At 42.2% G+C, this 23250-nt stretch overlaps 1 protein-coding gene across 1 annotated transcript in view; it reads left to right on the forward strand.

Annotated features, from left to right (window-relative positions):
• The window catches only part of LOC111861858, a 47256-nt gene extending 24567 nt beyond the window's left edge, over positions 1 to 22689 (forward strand). Inside the window, exons 2-5 of the mRNA XM_023846783.2 lie at positions 9963 to 10097; positions 11256 to 11378; positions 19526 to 19680; positions 21659 to 22689. Of these exons, the coding sequence (XP_023702551.2) occupies positions 9963 to 10097; positions 11256 to 11378; positions 19526 to 19680; positions 21659 to 22667 (1422 nt within the window). The 3' untranslated portion in view covers positions 22668 to 22689. The remainder of the gene's footprint in view (positions 1 to 9962; positions 10098 to 11255; positions 11379 to 19525; positions 19681 to 21658) is intronic.
• The last annotated feature ends 561 nt before the right edge of the window (positions 22690 to 23250 follow it).

Raw genomic sequence — 23250 nt, forward strand, 5'->3', positions numbered from 1 at the left:
TGCATATAGAGATGAAATTTGGATCGTCAGTGTGGGTTTCGACGTAACAGAGCAACTACTGATTAGATCTTTTGCATCCGTCAGATACTGGAGAAGAAATGGGAGTACAAGGAGACAGTACATCAACTATTCGTGGACTTCAAGAAAGTCTATTGTAACCGTACAATGCAAAAGATCACACTGTTTTGTTTGCTTGTGTCAGTACTTGTCACTACATACAAGCAGATGTAATACCTCACACCCCACTCAAACCAGAGGGACCCGAACCCAATTGGCACAAAGGGACGTCAGGCCTCCCCCCTACCCGAGCGTTCTCTGTAATTTCGAAATAGAAAGAGAGAAGCACAGTTGACACAAAAAGAGGAAGGTATTTTGGGATGAGCTACAAATTTCTAAAGAAGCAACAGCTTGAAAATTTGTTTACGCAATTCCGAGAAGGTAAAGTTCATGACGGGTCACAATCCCAGGACTTAAACAAAACCAGCCAGACGCTCTTCTTACTTTTACGAGTCCTCAGCTCTAATAAAAGAGAAATCTGTCCAAAAATACGCTGGAGAGAACCTATTGTCACTTACAGAGATGGCCCTCTGACCGGTCATAACTCTCGAACTGTTACAAATTTCTTTTAAAATGGAGCTGCGAACTGTTTCAATAGTCGAGGAACAGGACCACTTTTCAACGCCCGATTAGACCCGGAAGTCAAATGTTTTAGGAATCCAAATATTACCCGCTATCTTGTAGTGGAGAAAGAAATGTAAGACCTTCTGAGTACTTTTTACAGTAATAACAACACAGCACAGGACGATACCAAGAATCTCCTTCTCAAGAAAAATGGGCGGCACAAGTTCAGCACCCATCAAGAAAGAGGACAGGAGAAGGGACACGAACCTATTTGGTTTATAAATTTTAACTTAAATAACAAAGTTATAAAACTTTTAATATACCAAGAAAGCTGCTGTAGTTGTAGAAAAGTTGGATTTTTTATATATTGTCACGTGCTTTGTATATTGCACGCGACAAGTAACTTCACGCCGTATTTGACATAGCGAATTATTGCACATTCGCTCTTACAGTCACACAATTTACAATCTCACAATTACTGCCATCGGCACTATCACAAATACTTCTCTTGTTTCCATTCACTCCGAAGAGTGCTAGATTGTAACTGACTGGTTACTCTCTCTCTTGTAACTCACAAACTCGTAACTGGCTCAATCCTCACTACTCACTAACTAATCACTCACTACTGAATAGTGTTCGCTGCTCCTTATTTAGCCTCGGCACGGACAACACAGAAAACAGTTACTTGATAAGTACCGCTGTTGCCTGACGCCATATTTACAGGTGTTGCTAGCAATGCTGTCGGGAGTTGTTTACGGCTAGGTAGTAACCACGGTATCCCTTGGTGACAACACCGCGGCAATGGTTGCCTGGCACAGCTGCGACTCTGTTACGTCACCGCGGGGGAGGGGGTATTTACCGAGCGTTGCGCACTGGTGGAAGGAGTGGGGGTATGTGACGTCACTCGAGGAAACGCAGAGTTCAGGTGACCCCCACTTCCCGTTGCGCCATCCACGTCACAATATTGTGCATTACAAACATTGTATGTATATGTATTTTAACACTCAAAACACCATTGTGATAGTAGTTTCCAAAAAGTATTGATGTCCCTCTGATGATGGTCTATAGGGACCGAAACATGTAAGGGTGTTAAATTTTCAAGTAGTAAAAACTTCAATAGTCACACTGGACGAAGTTCTTTTGTCTTTGTAATTCTGAATATCCTTTAGCGAATTACCTTCATTCAAGTTCTAAAATAACATACAATAACTTTTTTCTCTAGAGCTTAACGAATGTGACAATTTAGGCCTCAAATTCGTCACAGATCTACCCTTATAAGACCGTGAGATTGAACCCCATCGATAAACCCCGTGTCAGAAAGATCGTGAAAGCACGAGAACCCAACTTTCAACTCGATTCAGCTAGCAATTGGAGGAATGATAAACTCGATCGAACCCCTCCCCCTGTTGTCTAAATCCAGCCAACATGGGAATTTGTATGAGGCCAAAGAGGCGTTCCCAAATTTCACAGGACCCCTGAATCTTCAAAATGGAGAGTTTTTTTTCGGGAGTCTCGCCACAACAGTTAAACTCGCCGGACGCGGAGTTAGCCCTCTCGATCGACTGTTAAGTGAAGAAATGTCTGTGTATTCGAAAGTTAAATCAGGAAAATTAATATTGAAAAAGAAACGGGAGTGATTGCGAACTAGTGACCCTCTTAGACCCCTCACACGCCGTGGCAGCGGTAATCCATACAATTCCCCAAGTGCTACGTAATAGTGTGAACGGTGCATTGTGACAAGGCTTGCAGGGGCGTATAACCAAGTAACAAACAACCCGCTCATATTGTTGAATCCGAGCTCTCCCGTACCGAGAGTGGTAAAGTAACAATCTCAGTGGTACCCCAGTGACTCCCAGCTTACAACAACAATAAAGGGAGTGGTGCCAAGTGCTTGTGTTTCCAGAGTGTTCTTTTCTTCCCTTCGGAGTAAGGCCCGAGAACGACCTGAGGCAGAGTCTCACTCTACCCACGACTAACCCGATCACCATCAGCTCCCCAACCCGTCCACCTTTTCCCTTCACTTCGCATCTGTATCCACAGTTACTGGCGCCCATAGACAAGCCAAGTCAAGTCCCGGACCTGATACCCATTCCCATAGTGAAGAGAAGTGGTGGAGTCGGAGAAGCGATGGAGCCAAGTAAAGACCGACCCATAAGCGAGCCCAACGACCAACGACGGCGGCGGCGACAACGGCAAGAGGCGAAGGAAGGGCGGTAAAACCATGTTTCAGTTAGTAGGGATATATTGTAGAATATTCTCTTAGGGTTTTGGAATGTTGGGAATCGTGAACTGGGCGCGACACGATAACGCACGCGTTGCCAGTAACTTTGCCCTGCGGTGACGCAACCGCAGAGGAGCTCTGTTAGGCAGCAGTTCCCCGCTGTGACGTAACAGCGGACGCCTCTGCTACTAGAGCAACAGGCAGCAGTATAAGAAGCCAGCTGAGGACAGAGCGTGGCAGTTGTGTTGAGTGTGCAGTGTGCACCGACAGAAGGCAGTGTATGTTGAGATAACCCAGTGGTTAGCCAACACGGAGAGACGGACAGTTCTACAGTATAGTGAGAGTTGTTAATACGAAAGGAGCTACTGTGAAACGACTTGTATAATATTTTGTCTTGTAGTTACGTTGAATTATAGTTACGGCGTTGAGTAAAAAGTGACGTCTCAAGAATACACTACTCGAGGTCTTGTTTCACGACATGGGGTGCCCTTGAAACAGTTTAGGCTGATTAAAATGTGTTTAAACGAAACATATATATTGAAATCCATGTAAGTAAACTTAGTCTGTCAATCTTCCTATCCAAAACGGTCTAAGACAAGGAGATGCTGTAACGCCATTGTTTTTCAACTTTGCTTTAGAATATGCCACTAGGAAGGTCCAGGAAAACCAGGTGGGAATGATACTAAATGGTACACATCAGCTCTTGGTCTATGCTAATGAAAAGAATCTATTGGGTGGTAATATAAATACCACAAAGAAAAACACACAAACTTTAATTGTTGCTAGTAAGGAAGTTGGTCTAGAAGAAAACACAGAGAAAACTAAGTATATGTTGCTGTCTCGTCACCAGAATACAAGGCAATATCATGACATAAAGATAAGTAACAGATGTTTTGAAAATGTGGCAAAGTTCCAGTATTTGGGAAAGACTAAAAGAAACCAAAATATGATTCAGGAGGAAATAGGAGGAAATTGAACTCGGGTTATGCTTTCTAGCATTCAATCCAGAACATTCTGTCTTCTCGTCTGCTGTCCCAAAACATAAAAATTAGAATATACAAAATTATAATTTTTCATGTGGTTCTGAGTGTGTGTGAAACTTGGTCTGTGACATTAAGGGAGGAACATAGACTGAGTGTTTTTGAGAACAGGGTGTTGAGGAGAATATTTGGACCGAAGTGAATTGAAGTGAAAAACTGTATAATGAGGAACTTTGTAACTTGTGCTCTTCTCCAAGTATAGTTAGAATGATGAACTCAAAGAGGATGAAATGGGCAGAGCATGTAGCACGAATGGGGGAGAAGAATGAATATCAGATATTGGTGGGAAAGCCAGAACAAAAGAGATCACTAGGATGCCCAAGACGTAGGTGGGTGAATAATATTAAAATGGAGCTTAGAGAGACGGGAGGGGGTGGTGTGAATTGGATTGATCTGGCTCAGGATAGGGACCATTGGAGGGATCTTGTAAACGCTATAATGAAACTGCGGATTCCAAAATATACTGGGAAAATGCTTGATTGGCTGCACAATTGGCGGCTTCTCAAGATGCGCACAGCTCCGTGAGTGAGTCTGTGATCAGTCTTATACATCTTCAATACATTTCTTAAGCAATGTGAAAATAACAGGATAACCTAATCTCTTAATTAACACAGAAAAATCTAGATGTGACCTAGCGTGGTGTCAAAACTTTAATATACAAAATAGATAGTTTTATGGAAGAACCGTATATCGCTGCTGGACGACTCGGGTTCGATTCCTGACAGTGCCAAATTATCTTTTTTCCACAGCGTCAAGGGAGAGTCTGGGGCCCGCAATAGTACTGTGGGCTCTTTTCCCGGGGGGGGGTAAAGCGGCAGGGCGTTGAAGCTGAACACTCGCCTCACTCTAGTGCCGAGGCCAAGAAAGGTGGAACTATAGCTCCACTCACTCATATGCCTTCATGGCATTTAACTAATTAAACACAGGTACAACTTTACCCCCTTTCTTTATTGCTAGTGGGATGTGACTAAGTCCCTTGTACTGCGGCCCTATTGTACCAGCCCCAGATGATAGGTGAGGGTGATTGTGGAGCAATTGGTGGAATAAAGAAACCGAAGTACTCGGAGAAAACCTGCCCCAGCGCCACTTTGACCACCACAAATCCCACTTGACCAGACCCGGGATCGAACCCGGGCCGCCGCGATGGGAAGCCAGCGACTAACCGCTTGGGCTATGACACGGCCTTACCCCTTACCGTACATCGTTGCATAATGACAAAATAGAAATTGATACGGATCAGCTAAAGCACTGTATGAGCACCTAGCAGCAACCAGATAGGGCGAAGGAAGGAAACGGTTAATGCAAGATACGGACTGTGTTTCCATGGAAAACCTCTACCAAGTGCACTCAACTCTTGCAAGATACGAGTACACTGGAGCACTGAAAGAAATAGCTCGCAGTATATAACTGATGGATTATTCAAAGTTGGTTCACCTTCTATTGCAACTTATCTCTTTGAACTAAATAACGTTTAGAAACTCAGTTCACACCTAGCAAGTAAAGACCCTGCATCTCCATTCGAAAACCCAGCCGGTTAAAGTTGCGTAAGAAAATAACAGCTGTTTATTTTTAGAATCATACAAACCCCATAAACACGTCTTGATTTCTTGAATGTTAAATGAGACGTTACAGATAATAACAACTGTTGCCACCGTAGTAACAGAAGTTTAATCAATATTAGTGCTCTGTCTTCACTTTTAAACAGTCTCACCCTCTCCTCAGTGACTCCGTTATGCTACGTACCAAGTAATCCACTGCCACTGTCAAGAATTATCGATGCCATAACGCCGAATTCTGTAACCAAGGACAGCATTGAGAGATGCTATGAGTCCTTTCTAAGGGCGAACACAAGACAGCACAAGAAAAAGTCGAAATACTTGTAAGCATCAATTAGGATGTGAAGAAGCTGACCGTGGTTTTAGGTGACCCGAAACGTTAGGCGAGAAGACTGTGAGCAACTGGGTTATTCCAGTCTCCTCCTACATTTAGCCTTACATTAAACTCCAGGAACACGTTATGATTTCTGTAGTAAATCTGCAATTTTGACAGAATCTTTGTAAAAATTGCCGGCGTTCACACAAATAAATTGGGACGTAGAGTCGAAACTAAACGCTCGTACATTTCAAAACTGCTTAAATGAGTACACCCAGGAACAGATTCAGCGATCTTGAAGAGGATAAGCTACTTCTACGTGGAGCGGAACCTGCGTCTCACTTGTATTAATGCGAACGAATTTCCTTTTCGTGGTACGAACACCTTGCTTTCGGAAGCAGAACTGAGCAATGAGTTCATTTTCAAATGTCCTGCAATAGTTACACGCAAAATTACGTGTAATTCGGAACAGAAGGGCCACAGAACTACAGTTAATGACCATAAGATGAAGGGATATTAAAACTCGGTTTAGTTGAGATGTTATAATCTTAATCTGATATTTATAGACAAAGTGTATAATTACATAACCTATATGCAGTGAAGTTATTGTGATCTTGGTGGGTGTTATGAAGCGTTTACTGCTATAATGGAAAAAAGAGAAACCATGAGTTGTGAAATTCATGGAAAAATATTTCTTCAATCAACCCATCAATCAGTTTGCTGGGCACGAAATATGTTCATTTGGTAGACAGTGATATATCGATAAATCAAACAGCTAGGCAGGAAAGGAACATCTGTGAAATATCCAGGCGGCCACTAAGTAAACACATCACTCAATGAACATGTCATTAGGTCAGTCAGTCAGTAAGTTAGTGCCTACAAGCCTTCCAGTTAATGGAGTAAGACACCGCTTAACTTGATTACGAGCACATCTTCAGCCTAGTGAGTAGATCATTGATTCAGGAAGTATATTTTTAAGAGTTCTTCGAAAAAACATTCCGAAACCACTTACTGACATCCTTCTTACCGATAGAAAAGTGGTTTAGTTCAAACTCGGTTCGAGTCTAAGACTACACAAATTTCTGTCCCTCCGTACTGGTGTAGATTCTTCCATTATAAGAAATACTTCACTTAAAGGCATAAATAAAATTAATATTTGACAGGCTGCGATGACAGTTTTACAGTATTTCTGTTGCATGTATATAAGGAACAAGAGTCCTTATAGACACCAAGTGCTTGGCAGAGTTCGGTTGTGGATTCGGGTTGGACCAGGGCAAAGGTCTGAGTTGTACTTGTCGGTGAATGACAGCGGGTGGATTAGATACTTGACTGTCAGCAGACTAAGAGGGGAACATTATGCCAAAACTCGACTCGATTACAGAACTGAATCCGCATGGGTACAGCCGATGAATATTATGAGGTCCTCAAACTGGGGGTTTTCGTTGTAGTTAAAATCGAGTGTCTTTAACAGCTCGAGTAATTCTGGGGATGAACAATAATCCCAGTAATATACTGGGTTTTCAGGGAGACTGAAAATTTGCCTGCCCCCCAGATTTCAATAGAATACAGATCCATTGTACATAACTCAGTTCCAGGATCACTTCCCTTTTGGTCCTAATTGATCCGTATATATATTGTAGCGTATCGCGGGGTATATCGCGACAAATAAATTCTCGATGTATTCGGTGTAGCGAGTTTTATTTCACATTCGCTCATACAATCACCCAAATTACAATCTGACGATCACTGCTACCTGCAGTATCACAATTAGTACACTCCAAATGCCACAATACAACTGACTGGCTGACTCTACGTCTCGACTCGCCGACTGCTCAGTACAACTCTGCGGTAGCCACACTAGAACTGACTGTGAATAGCCTTCGCTTCTCCCTATGTAGCCTCGATCGGACAATACGGGAAAACGGCCACGTAATAGGCACCCTTGTAGCCACGCTGTCCGGTTACGTCACCGCTGTTGATTCGCCTTGCATAGTTACCAGGTTACGGGGCTCGGCTATCTTCGGCTCCGCTCGGCTCTCTTCGGCTCCGCTCGTGACGTCACCGCGCATGGCTGCCNTATCTGAGATTCTCACCGCGGATTGTTTAAAAATACTCTCTTTGAGAAATAAGGCCATTTAGTCTGGTAGAAATTGACCGACGATTCCAGCTCAGAAGCAAATAACAAACAAGCAGCAAGCAGAGTAAACGTGTATCTTCTGATATCTTTGAAATATCGTGGTAGAGTGACTGACATTCCTGCTTCTTATTCAGGAGATCCCGGATCAATTTTAGGCCCGGAGACTGAGTATCCTGACTTGGGTATTGTAACCGTCCCCTTTCTATCTTTGTATTTATTTGCCGGCTTCGGTAGATCACTTGACTCTTCTCATGATCGTGTCACGGTAATAACTGAAGCAACGGCGAAAGTGCACATTTAAAACCAGTCCACTGCTAGAAATCAAAGACACTATTTCTGTATATATGGACAAATACCGTCTTAAGTGCAACAATTTTATTGTAGTTTTTACTTCTTTTTCCTCCTCCACACTACATGTTTCGGCCCTAAATGGCCATCATCAGGTGTGTATCACTCACGCAACTGTTACACTGCTTGTTAAAAATTTAAAAACACCAGTCTTTCCAATGGTATAAAATCTTTGTCAATCTACACGCGTCAATTTGATCTTTAAATTAGCACTTTTTAAACCCCAATTCAAGTTAAAATGTCTATAAGATCTTTGTTCTCTTTCTTTTTCAAATTTTTCAATTAAAGTTTTTCAGGGTACATGCCCTATATCTACGGTGCTGCAGCGGCCACTTCTTGTTTTTATCGCCGTTCATGTGTTGTTCAGTGTAGGCGCTCTCTGTGTGTGTCGCTGCTTATCTTTAATACGTGTTGCACTTAAGACGGTATTTGTCCATATATATTGTGTGAGTGTAACAGGATGCTGAAATATAATATTGTACACTATTTCTGCTCTCCACAAATTGTTTATTTCAGAAGCAAACACTATAGCTTTATTAGCAAGTACGGAGTAATGTGCCCTTTTTATTATTATCAAAGATTAATCGAAACAAATAAAAACTGATAAATTTAGATAAACTTGGAGAGTTCAGCCCAATGACGTCTGCCTCTGATGAATTCAAAACCCCAAGTCCTTCTGCCCACTCTATCCTGCGGGAGCGTCGCTTCATCCCCTGTATAGTATTTGAACCGACGGCCTTTCTCCCAGACAAGAATAGTTTCCTATTGGCTGATTTTAACTGCCAAATCCATCATACCATCAGCACTAGACAATCACATAACGAACTTTGAGAATAAAGATATCCAAAGTTATTGAACCCGGAACCCCACATGTGAAAGCGGTTATTTCTTAGTTTAGGGTTCAATTACACCCTTCCGAAGACACTTTTATAACAGCTACCCTATTAGCAAAATAAGATTTACATCTTCGGCAAACTACAGACTTGTCTCCTGTGGTGGCCTCGTCCCTTTCCGGTCACCCAAGCTGCAGGTATCAAAATAAGGCAGTTATTTCTGTCCAGATGAGAAAAGCAAATCATAACTTGCTAATGGATCGGTCTCCCCAATAAATCAGTCACTCTATTGAAATTGCTAAAGAAGACAATAGCGTCCATTGAAGAGTTGTAAAAGGTTTGGACTATCACAGTATTCACAATTTGCCTCAGTCCAATCCCAGGTTGGTACCTCAATTAGACAAGGCTACGCCCTTTCTAATTCTTTTCAATTCACAGCCTAACGAGTAATCCACATAAATTCGGGAATAACCTAGTGTCTCTTGCCGTTAAGAGGAACGTGGCACTGCTGTGCTTGCAGTTGTTGTATAACATGTACCTCAACGCATGCAGTTTTTCATCGACAGTGTTGTGGGGCTAGGCATCCCATAGGTGGTTTGAGGTTTTGCTGGCGGTGAATATACATATTGTGGCACTCTGAAGTACCTCATGCTCACATTGCTACAGGTTAGAGAAGCGAGGCTATTACAGAAAATTCGCTCTGTATTACAGTCCCAATAGAACACGATCCTGTAAGCTTGAAAGAAGTGGAAACAAGAGGCCCACGCGCTCAGAGGAGGGAGGAATTTGCTAGGAACAGCGAATCGCGAGCTAAGAAATTCATATAACACATCGTGTGCAAATAAATTGAACGAACACTGATTTTATTTCAATGTTGTTTTCGTAAACAGGTGTCTATACCGAGGCAATGGCTCTCATTCGCTGGGGACTGTGCACCTCTGAGAAAGTACCTTGCCTCTCGAAGCTACGGGTCCGGCTGGGCGCCATTAAAATTTGTGGACGCTCTCTTCCGAGGTTATGGTCAGGTATGAAGTAAGATATCAAGTAAGTTAACGCACTGCACAGGGCCTCTCTCCAAAAGTTGGCAGTTATTTAACTAGTCTAGGAATCTCCTGCTCTTACAGAAAGCAAGTTTCACCACCGTGTCCACAGATTTACTCCACTGGACAGCATCGTGTTGTGTATTCTCCAACTCTCCAAATACACCCACATAAATTACTTTGATATTGTCCATTCAATTACCCAGTATTCGCTCAAGCAATCTATTTTCTTAAAGTCTTCCATATTCTTTAATACATTGTCATATCAGCTCTGTGTTTTATATGCGACTCTAAATACCACGAATCACAGAATCAGGCCCATATGTTCAGTGTAGTGGTCTCAACCCTCCATATAACGTCATCGCAAGAGAAATGGTGCATTAATACGGCATTTCTTTGTGTGATTTCTTCCTCGAATTACGGCAGATGCTGCGCAGTAGGCCCATGTTTTGTTACAGCCACGCACGCAGTGTGTGACGTATCTGGTATGATCCTAAGAATATGGCGTAGAGTTGTGCACTTGATTTATGTAACTCCCTGTAGGTACCAGTGGCTGCCTTTTTGAATATGGCAGTGAGTCTTCGAGTTTCATGCAAGATATGCATATTTTATGTTATTTATTTAATTTCCGATCACATTTTAATCCATATACTCGTAATGTTCTCTCCGCTGCAGGATCTTCTGGCCAACTGAGTATCATATTCTGAAGAACAATTCCGCTGTATGAAGCGTATTCTTTGTCAGCATCATTCGTTACTCATTTGTTATCTGTGTGTTCTGAAAAGCTACCGATACATAGGGAACTTTTGTTTGAAGATATAAAAACGGGCCCACACGAGCTTCATTGCTAGAGTAAATTGACTGCATAATTATAATTTGAAACAGTGCTTCTGTATATAAAGCAAAAAACTTAATCCTTCTCTCGCCTTTTTTAAAAGAGCTGCAGAGAAGATAATATAAAAATTCGCCCTCGGTTATAAAGTAAAAAACGTTAAGGACAGAAAGTTACCTCTAATAAATGAACTCCTACTTTTTCCAGAATGAATATTAAAACTAACAATTCATATTCAGTTTCATGACGAGCCACAAAGACACTATTATTTGAGACGTAAGTAAACATGTCCTTAAATGCCGTTCTTGCAGGTGGTGTTTGCGAACAACCCAATAAGCGGAGTTCTGATCTTCATATCCCTGACAGTGGCAGACCCTCTAGTGTCGGCTGCAGGACTCCTCACAGCATCTGTTGGTCTCTTAGGCTCCATCGTGGTAAGTGCAAACGTCATTTGACCCCGAAAACTGTAGATAGATGTTCGCTTAGATTCCTGTGGGATAGTGTAACTGTTCTTTATTGGGGGCTTTGGGTAATCACCACGTTAGCCGTCCATTTGCACCTTCGTAGTTGATAGGGTGCCGTTGTGTGGTCTGGGAACCACGTCGAGGTGCTTGGGGTAGAAAGAGGACAATATTGTAACGTGTTTCGTTACTGAAGACGCCGTAGAGATGGTTAATTGGTTTATTTAACAATCTACAAATAACGGCTACAATTAATTATCACAATATCACGGGTTTCCACACTTTACAAACCCTACAACAAATCTCTTAACACTGTCTTCACTTGTCTTCACGTACTAATAACGTGGGAGCTATACAAGTCTCCCTGAAATACACACTCCGAGTATAACTGTACTACAGCAATCACTATGTCTGGAAAGCACACAATAAGTCTTCCGCTCGCTGACTTCTTAGTTATCGCACACTCGCAGGCTGCTATGTTTCAACTGTAGTCGGCTGACTGGAGAACTGTTGATAACACACTCGCTCGACTGCTACTTTATAACTCGGAAATGTCTTCGGCGATGGCCACGGTATAACTCGACTAGGCGGTAGCCACACTGGAACTGAACTCGTACCAGCACTGCAGCTCACTTATATAGCTGCAGTGCTTGCTTGTTGCGTAATGAGTGCCACGTCATCCTGTTACGTCACCGCTGTTGATTCGCCTTGCATAGTTACCCGGTTACGGGGCTCGGCTATCTTCGGCTCCGCTCGGCTCTCTTCGGCTCCGCTCGTGACGTCACCGCGCATAGCTGCCAGGATGCGGGGTGATTACTCGCCTATTACGCGAGCGTTACGTTACCGCTGAGGGGTGGGAGGGGAGCGCTGACTCACCCGCCGCGTCACTGCTGGTGTGGGGGGGGCTCGGCTTTGCGCAACATGTCACAATATTCTGGGTTGAGCAATGAGATTCCCTCCTCAGGGTTTAACGGGCCTTGCTCCGACGAGAGGTCTTCCTGGTGAAGAAGTCTTCGGATCACAACTCGATATTAATAATACACTTCTTTATTAACAAGAGCACTGGACAGTTACAAGCAGCAGTCACTTGTAATGACAGTTGCACTTTTGGACTCACTGTACACTACTTCAAGATTCATAACACAACGTTACAGTACAGTAGAAGATATATGTCAATCTCCCAGCCTGGTGTCTCTTATCTGTCTTCGACATCCCGGATCAATCCTTAAATACCGTGGGGTGACGTAACGTCCAGAACCTTCTCTTTCCCGATCATTCTCGAAGCTTCTCGAGGTTTCTTCTACTGTTCCATAGTTTTGCTTCCGTCAAATACTGAGGAAAAAATGGAATTACAATGAGGCAGTACATCAGCTATTCGTAGATTTAACGAAAGTATATGATTCAGTTAGATGGGAGTTATTTTGCAATATCCTCATAGAGATTGAGGTGCCCATGGAACTACAGGTATTTCGGACAAATAAAATGTGTTTGAAAGAAATATAGTGAAGTCCGTCTAAGTAAACATTTGTTTGATAATTTTCCTATCCAGAATGGTCTAAAACAAGGAGATGCTTTTCAGCTTTGCTTTGGAATATACCATTAGGAAGGTCGAAGAAAACCAGTTGAGACTGAAATTAAATGGGACATATCAGCTGTTGGTCTATGCTTATGACGTGAATCCACTGGGTGATAATAAGATACCATAAAGAAAAACACACAAACTTTAATTGACGCAAGTAAGGTTGTTGGTCTAGAAGTAAACACAAAGAAAACTAAGTATATGTTGCTATCTCGTCACCAAAATGCAGGGCAAAATCATAATAGAAAGAGAGGTAACAGATTTTTGAAAATGTGGCACATTTAAAATATATGGTAAAGACTATAACAAATCAAAATTTGATCCAGGAGGAAATTAAGAGGAAATTGAATTCGGGTAATGCTTGCTACCATTTAGTCCAGAACCTTTTGTCCTCTCGTCTGCTGACTAGAAACGTAAAAATTAGAATGCAAAACTATAATATAGCCTGTGGTTTTGTATGGTTGTGTTACCGTTCATCAGAATTTGGTGGACTATTTTGTATTAATTAAATCTATATTAAGTTAATATCAAGTAAATACAAAGAGATCAGGCAGAAGGGACATAGTTCAAGGTTTGCTATGTGGACAGGAAGTAGCATCTGGTACTTTCCTGGAATTCTGGCAGTTTCAGCAAAGTCGGAAAGTCTTTGAGAATTTGAGAGCTGACAGCTTGGAACAGCTATAACTTAGAAGTGGGAGGGCCGGAGCCTCATCCCCTGATCGTAATGCATCAAGTCGCTGTCAACCTTAGCGTCAGGTCAGCAACTGCCAGAGTCACATAGCAAAGCAACATGATTGGAAATTCACAAATTTAGGGAAACTCCTAGTTTGAAAACGTAACCAATGGCAAAGTGGAGGGGTGGATTTCTCTTGGAGTCTGTGGTTCGTGGACCTCAGGATTAAGAGAGAGTGCATTCCACCTCAGGGATTCTTCATACAACTTTCGGCAAAGTCTGACACAAATTACAAATACGTCCCTTCAATAAAAGTATTATAAGTAAATTTCTAAATAAGTGTTACTAATAGTTTCCTTTGTATTCAGTAAGCTGGAGTGAATTAAATAATTACTAAGTGCAAAAGTCTGAAGTGATGAGTGTGATTGCAAGGAAAGATTCTTCCTGCCCTGCCCGAGCCACACCCGTATAAGACCCCGGGATAAGAACTCATCTATACCAATTACAGAACAGAACCCAGATGCTTCCATCTTTACCTACTTGGAAGACACTTAATGGTAGTACCGAAACAGAACTCTCGCCTACCAGCATCAACAACCACAATTCTCCTCCCTTCTCACCCAACTCCTAGCCATCCACGAGAAGAAGGAGGAGGGCAGTAACTCCAGTGGGGATGTCTAGAAAGAGGTGCAGGTGAATCGCAACACAAGGAAGGAGAGGTCCAGGATAAGTGGAGACCAACGTAAAGAGCCCAACGAAATGAGCGGTTAGAGTTGTGAAGCTTGGTCTCTGATATTAAGATACGAACATTGATAGATTGTTTGAAAACAGGGTGATGAGGAGACTATTTCGACTGAAGATAGATGAAGTGACAGGAGGTTGAAGGAAACTGCATAAAGAGGAGCTTCCTGACTTGTACTGTATTTGACAAGTATAATTAGAATTATGAAGTCAAGGAGGCAGAGATGACAGTTGATGTAGCACGAATGAGAGAGTAGTCCATATAGGATATTGGAGGGAAAGCCAGAAGGAAACAAACCACTAGGAAATCCAAGATATAGTTGGGTGAATAATATTAAACGGGATCTCAGAGAAGAGAGATGGGGTGGTATGGAATGGATTGATCTGGCTCAGGATAGGGACCAGTGGAGGGCTCTTTTGAACATGGCAATGAAACTGCGAGTTCTACAAAATGCTGATAAGTTCTTGAGTAGCTGCACAACTGGCTGCTTCTCAAGAAAGATTTCAGCTCCTTGAGGTTAGATTAGGTAACGTATTTTTAAAATGTTAATGACTTCCACAATGAAGCAGTCAAGATAACCGTATTTAGATGCTTATAAACGCTGCCAATCAAATACTTGATGTTCTTTCATCAGTCATTAAAGTGCATCGGAATATACGAGTACTTTCAACGCCCAGGTAAATTTTTGGCGCGAGAAAAGTGTAGCAGGACAATAATATTTCGAATTACGCACGAATGGTGATGATGCAGTGACAGAGGCAGTACCAGGGCCATGGAGCCTCCTTCAAACCAATATTCAGGAACACATTACTTCACTGGCTGAAGAATACGTGGCTCCTGTCTTATGAAAGGTCTGTCCATGCAATATGTATCGTGATATTTTTAAATAGGGTTAAACTAATTAATTAATATATAAACTTCGTCTGAAGGCATGCAACATGCAAAAGTCAGGTGGCACCATCGTGACAAGCTTCTAACTCACCTCTGAGCCGTGCTAAGCAGATTTAAAGAGTGATTGCTGCAGATTTTATCACGTTTATTGGAAATCCCGAGTACGTAAAAGAAGAATGATTTCGACTTCAAAAAAGAGACTCGGAAGTTAAGTTACAAAGATAGGACAATATTTCCGAACATTCCGACCGAGCTGATGGCACGCTGCTTCCCAATCGTGAGTACCAGGATTTAAATTTCCGCCCGAAGACTGTGAATTTTCTTGCTTCTCCTCAGTCTCTTCAAAATTTCATGATAGTAACTTAGATTAATCCACTACCATACCCTTTCGGGTTTGTTATTTGCTGGCCCTCCTTTCATTTCGACCTTAGCCTATAGATTTAGTTACTGAGTGTATAGTTAAGTATATTACGGTGGCACAAATAAGCAATTACATAAAAGTAACTGTGCTTTAAACAGTTTTATTCTGGTCCTACTCCTTTAATTTCACATGCAAGAACAACTGATTAGAGAAACGAAAAGTGAACTTAGAGTAACTATGAAATTTATTATTTTTCATTTATTATACGATACAAAGTGCTTTCCTACATTCTGGACATCTGCCTGAAGGGAATACAAGAAATTTAACACAAGGTCTTAAAAGCGGTCCTTTTTTTCGGGTCTACGTGCCTTTGTAAACAAGTTAAGTCAAAGTCACAGTGCGACTGACGGTCGGTCAGTCTGTCTGTCTTGGTGTCGAATCAGATGTTTTCTTCTTCTATAAAAGTTACTGTCCTGTTCATTTTGGGCGCCCTCTCTAACGAGAGGTCGGGTCTGTCATTTGTCAGTCATGCTCTGTATTAGTAAGTCCAATGTCAGTATTTACATACTGTGACATGTTGCGCTACCGAGGACCCCTACCTCCCCAGCGTCACGTGGCGGTAACGTAGCGCTCGCGTAATAGGCAAGTCATCACCCCGCCACTCTCCCCGCGGTGACATCACGAGCGGAGCCGAAGTTAGCTGAGTCCCCGCAACCTTGTAGCTATGCAACGCGAGTCAACAGCGGTGACGTCACCAAGGGGTAATAGCGTTGCTAGGCTATACGCCACGTCACTACCTAGCAACAGCGAACGGAATAAAAGCCGGCTGAGCAGCAAGCGAGAGTCTGTGTGTTATCAACAGTTCTCAAGGTAGTAGCCTGCGAGTGTGCGATAACTAAGAAGTCAGCGAGCGGAAGACTTATTGTGTGCTTTCGAGACTTAGTGAGTGTTGTAGTACAGTTATGTTTGGAATGTGTAATTCAGGGAGATTTGTATAGCTCCCGCGTTATTAGTACGTGAAGACTTTGGTTGTAGGGTTTGTAAAGTGTGGAAACCCGCAACTGTGTTATAATTAATTGTAGCCGTTTCTTGTAGATTGTTGAATAAACCAATTAACAATCCGTACGGCGTCTTCAGTATTGAAACACGTTACAATACATTTACAATTTAATCTCAGCCTTAATTCCTATTTCTATGTTCAATACAGCAGATTATGCCCTATTTCTAGTACTATTCGCTACCACGGCAGTCTAGTCACTTGATCGATCGTATGCCTGACCGCCGCCAAGTTTAAGCCTCTTATACTTTCTATGGCGGGCTTCGCCTTGACCAATGTTGCGAACATTCTCACTGACATGATTTTATATGACTTCTGCTTGTTTCCTGCATAATTTTGTTATATAGTCATATACGTAAGGGATTTTAAATGCCATATGCAAATCGCGGATCGATGTGCGCCAATGGTGCGGAGAACCTTGTTTTGCAGGCGCTGCAATTTCACTAGATGAGTGTCTGTCGCGAATTCCCAGGCGAGACAACATAAGTTATTACGGATCTAATTGTAAACAAGAATTATTCATTCGCAGTTAAATAGTTGAAGCGCCCTCGAGTCTCGCCATCCCAGAGTTACTGCTCCCGTACAGCCCTTTGAACCTTGGCCAGTTTATCAGTTTCTTAATCCTATAGAGAGTCGGTATGACTCGTTGGACGGGGTATCAGCCCGTCCAAGGCTGCTACCTATACACAGGACAACACAAAGAGAGAATAAATGCACACAGATATCCTTGCCTCGAGTGAGAATCGAACGTTCCAGCGTTCGAACGAGCGAAGACAGTTCATGGCTTAGACCGTGGGGCCGGCCAGTGTGATTGGCAAGTTACTTCCTCGAATTACATAGGTTTCTTTTATTGCTAGTGGGTTGGGACTAAGTCCCTTGAACTGCGGCCACTTCTGGCCTATTGTACCAGCCCCAAATGATAGGTGAGGGTGACTGTGGAGAAATTGGTGGAATGAAGATTGGCAGGGGAAACAGAAGTACTCGGAGTAAACCTGCCCCAGCTCCACGTTGTCCACCACGAATCCCACTTGACCAGACCCGGGATCGAACCCGGGCCGCCGCATGGGAAGCCAGCGACTAACCGCTTGAGCTATGGCGCGGCCAATTACATAGCTTATGTGATAAGTTTTGAATACACATATCGCTTCTTTGGTGTCATTGTATTCGTAGCTAGTAAATGGAACGTATGATAACTCTTCATTACACTTCGAAATTTTGACTTCTTACTACATACACTATAGGCCTATATGAATTATAAGTAAACACATTTTTCTAAAGAATCGATTTAAACCAAGACTTATTTAAACTCTGAAAATACAGTATGCGCCAAATACAGTACTGATATTCGCGCATCTCAAACCCGCATGTGCCTTTGTCGACGGGGCATAGCTCCAGCCGCACGTGTTCCCAGTAGTGAAAAGGAAGTTATGTTGTGCAGTGTTGTTGGAAATGGGTCTTTCGACGGAGGAAAAGTATTCATATTTGAGTATTATTTCCGCTCATATGGAAGTAGTCGCCAGACAACTCGCTTCCTTGGTTTTGAGCGGACAGATGTTACCGTCCAGAAACAGCCACATAGTACACGTGTGACGATATGGTGTGCCGTCTCAGCACACGGTATATTAGGCCCCTATTTCACTGAGGATGAGGAAGGCAATGCTCTTACCGCCACCCAAGAACTCTACAGGGACATGGTGATTGGACTGTTTCTTCAGCATTTGAGAAGGTTCTGTAGTGCAAGTGGCCTTCACATGAATAGGCAGTGGTATCAACAGGACGTCTTTCATTTCAGTCCAAATTTTTTGGCGCATACTATACTTTTGAAATAAGAATCATAATACTGTAACCACGACATTTGACCACAAAGTATTAAAACGACAGCACTTTAGTCGTGATAATGGTTTCGTTAGTTGGGTCAACAACTAGCATCGGTTGCTGGCGTGGGTAATACTATGTCTATTAGATCTAATATTATGTTAGCTTTCGGTAATATAAGAACCAGGGTCTGTAAGATAGGCAAAGTGTAGTAACAATGATGGCGTTTTCTTTGTTAAAGAAGTGATCCTTATGGTCAAAACAATAATTAACTCCCCTCGTCCAAGCTCTTTCTTTCAGTCTATATAGAACTATGCAATACATTATTAGGAACTACGAAGTTATGACTAAATACGCTCCTGGTTCCAGGTGCTTTAATTTATTCTTAACTCTTTCATGATTTGAACTCAGATTTTCCAAGTCTTTCTGGAACTTCTGTTGCTTGAAAAATCACGTAATTGACTTATTAGTCATCAATTCGTGCTCGAGAAACACTGTTGTATCTCGGTCGAGCTTAGTAGTCACCATTTTGTCCTTAAGTTCAACCGGTGATGAATGAAAATCTTTGTGAAACCACGTAGGAGTGTAGCCTTGTTTGAGAACACCGATGAAATTGAATTTATATAAGTTTTATACGTGGTTCTTCAAGACTAAAAATAGAGGCAGAATATTCCTCCGAAACGTTGATGTTCACATTCAAGACTGCACAGCACCACAAACAAGAAGACCACAATCATACTCAAATCATACATAAACTTACAATGGGCCGTATGCAGTAGAAAAATACATACTTGATTTCACCTTTCAGGTTTTTCTCATCACTTTGTATGAGTTTTGTATTTGTTCACTGACCGCAATGAAGCGAACAGCAGTTTCTTTAACTAATTTACACAGGTAACATATCATGATTTCGGTACCCGTGGAGTTTACGTATAGTCGTAGCAACGGGTCCAGAAGGCATAAGTATTTTTACTAATCACTAATGAGATCCTTTGTTCCCAGATACTCCCTCAGCCACCGGAGATACTCAGCCAAGGTGTCACCGTGTTCAATTCCTTACTTATTGGACTGATAACGACAGGGACACTGCCGACACACTACGGTCTAACCCTCGAGACCTGGCACTGGTTCTCCATGATCATCGCAGCCACCACGAGGTAACTAATGGTGCTGCAACTGAAACTATATAACATACATACCTGCATAAATGCTTGGGGGGCACGCGGTAGCGTAGTTGATTGAGGCACTATGCTACAAGCCGGAAGGTCGTCGGCTGAAATCCCGATGAGGTAATTGGATTTTTTCAATTAACCTAATTTTTCCAGCCGCACTATGGTCCTGGGATGGACTCAGTCTCTAACAGAAATGAGTACCAGGAATATTCTTGGAATATTCTTTGGGGTAAAGGACGGCCGGCGAGTAGGGCTGGCAGTCTTGCCGCCATCTTTGAGCCGATTGTCTATAAAATGTGGGAACCTCAACATCTCACAACCCTATGGGCCTCCACGGTCTGTTACAAGCTTACCTTCACTTTCTTACATATGTGCTTACATACGCACTCATAGAAGGAAATTAAGGTGTCTGAAAACAAATGTTGGGATCATTTTGACGTAATGAAGAGAAATAGAGGATGTCGAAGAAACCCGCATAATGGGGAGCCTACTTTTAACCACACAATTGGTATATTGAGATAAACAGACCAGAGAAAATGGGAAGAGTGCAAATATAGCAGGAATGGTGATATAAGAAATTTAGGTGGTAAACCTGAAGGCCTACAGGGACTACAGGGAGGACTACATGAAGAGATCATGCAGTGAACTGCTCAGGACAGGCTCAAGTGCATTATGCGCTTTTAGGAAAGAGGCAGAAAGTGAAACGTGTGTGGTAATTAAACCTGATCAGAACAGGAATTTATTAGGCCTATTAAAAACAGTATTTTTTTCAGGAAAATTGTCACTGTATGCAGATATGTTAAGATATTGGAGCTACATTCAAGCCTACAATACATGTCTATCTAAGATTATCCTAATTGGCTTGAAATGAAACAATTCATGAATAGGGAATTACTTTTTACCGCTTTTGTTGAAGTAAACTTTAGTTAGGTGTTACTACAATTAAAGCAGTTATTTTTCAGTATAAAGTTGGTGATTTGAGGGTTTATTTATTACCGTACATTCTGCAGTTCCTGATCCTCTCACAATTTATTTGACACATAAAAGAAAAAATTTACCGTTGAAAACTCTTTCGTTGCGCAGACTTAAGATTCATTTTTAAGTACCTCTATTAGTTTTGCTTGGAAGTAACGAACTCTGAAAATATGTGACGTATACTGGGCAAGAGATGAGAAATGCTCAGTATGTCATCTAAGATACAAACAACTTATATTAGAGATTCTAAAGGGTTCTAACGATGGTGGAAAACACACAGAATTACTGGGGTTTTGCACTTCTTCCATCGTCCGGGATTCTAGGAAATAGAAAACACGACGTTTCGGAAACTGGATGCGTTTCCTTCTTCAGGTGAGAAAGGAAGACACCTACTCAGTTGGACCCTTAGAAAGAGCTAATCCAGTCCAGTGATTGAGATTAGCTCTTTCTAAGGGGTCCAACTGAGTAAGTGTCTTCCTTCCTCACCTGAAGACGGAAACAGATACAGATTGGGTTGACAGTGTTCCAAGCGAAACCAAGCTGCATGTGAGGTTCTCATAATGATGACTACAGAGAGTCCTCTCTTCTGTGATGTGCGTCATGAAGTCTGACATAATTTCACTGATATTTTGGTGAAACGTGCTTCGTCCAAGCCAAGCAAGGGCACAGTAGTAGCCACAGTTAGGATGATGAATATACGCCTGCATAATTCAGTCAATGAAGCAACTGGCTGCTGACTTCAGTTTCCAGGGGGTCTTGCTGTTCGCCAGGACATCCAGACAGATTCTGGTCTCTCCTTCTTGTGATGTGGACCACTCCCTCTACCTTGTTCAGAGCACCCTGTGATGTCCTGTAGTTTACATTGAAAGAACGGTGATACCGATTAATTTCGATATGACTAAGCAATCGCAGGACTGGCACTTTTAATATCTTAATTATATGGAATGTATTTCTAAGTTTTTCTGACACAATTTATCTTTTCTTTCAGTGTTTACGTGGAATCGGCCTTGGGCAACATTCTAGGATCCCTATGTCGGTTTCCCTTACCCTACCTCACCGTTCCATTTAATATAGTTCAACAGTTGCTGTTTCTTACCGTCATTAGTATCACTACTCTTAATGCGACAGACACACCGCCAATAGCAACTCATCACATGACGTCACAGCCTCCCCTTCTTGTTCCATCGTCGCTTATCAGCATCGAGAGGTTGCGGCAGGTGCCTGTTGACACAACGCAGCCGACATTACTGTCAAACCTGAATGCACTCAAGGAGACAAGTCCTCCCGGAATTTTGATTGATGGCTCCACTACAGACACGGATATATTTTTTGGAGATGTTCTGGAGGACCATACCACTCACACTGACACGCTAAGTACCCAGCACATCGCAGTGACACCAAGTGAAGCCGCAGATTTCGAAGACAATTTCCCGTACGGTCAAATTGTGAGTAAGAGTACACAAGAAACAGTCAGAGAATATGATAGAAACGCAAATGTACGGCTTGACTCCAAACTTACTGTGACTGATTCTGAAAGTATTCAAACATTCACAATAGGTGCAAATGATTTTGAACAAAAAGAAACTTCAGTAACTACTTTGGCCCCAGACCACAAGCAGTTCGCACTGACAGAATCTTCACAGAACGCCAGTAATTCACATCTGCAACCGAACTCTGCTTCTTCTGTTCACAATAACGTTGAATTAATGCAGGACGCTCATAGTTACACAGAAGGAGAAGTATATGAAACAGGAGATCACCAGAGTATAGCCTCCATTGTCATGGACTCAACAACATCTGAAATGACTCCGCTTTTTTCAACAAGCAGGACCAGTAATTTTAATGAAGACGATGTCCTTCTGGCTGAGGAAACAGTAACTATAAGGTTAAAGAGAAGTATCTCCTTGGAGGCTACAGAACGAAATCCGTTGACTCCGCACCAAAATGCCAGTTTTGGTATCGTGGAGCCTGTTGTCGATTGGGGAGGGGTAAGTTGAAACTTATGCCTCATTTGAAAAAGCGATTGTGTTCACATCGAGGAACCTTTGTGAATTCTCTTTTAGTATTGTAGTATTGTTTATAATTGCAGCAAGTTATGATTTTGGTTTCTCATCTCAGCACAGGATCAGACAAAAGAAGCCAATCTCTTATATATTTCTTCTAGCACTGTTGATTTGCTTGCGCTCATAGAGAACCCCGACCTTGGGAAAATGTTGAAATAACCAAGTAAGTAGCACGGCTGTCAAATTGAAATGAATGTTTCATTGGCTTTTTCGCGAACAGCACTTATCATCTGACATAAAAATGGGTGCATGAAGGGGGTGAGAATGTCAACAAGCCGGAGAAATCAAAGGGGTGTAAAGGGACAGAAGAGAAATGAGGAAAAGGGATGACGTAAAGGAAGATATGTTAGAGCTGTTTTCTCTGGTACATCTATGCATGCGGCAAAATTCATGACCAGATAACGGAATATTCGGAGGCTCTTTCGTGGTCAGTAACAGTCAATCCGGGAACATTCCGAAACGGTATTATGATATATTCCAATATAAAAATGTTTCAGTTACCATATTAAATTAAACC

Source organism: Cryptotermes secundus, unplaced genomic scaffold, assembly GCF_002891405.2.
Source record: "Cryptotermes secundus unplaced genomic scaffold, Csec_1.0 scaffold1136, whole genome shotgun sequence".
In the NCBI taxonomy this organism is placed as follows: domain Eukaryota; kingdom Metazoa; phylum Arthropoda; class Insecta; order Blattodea; family Kalotermitidae; genus Cryptotermes; species Cryptotermes secundus.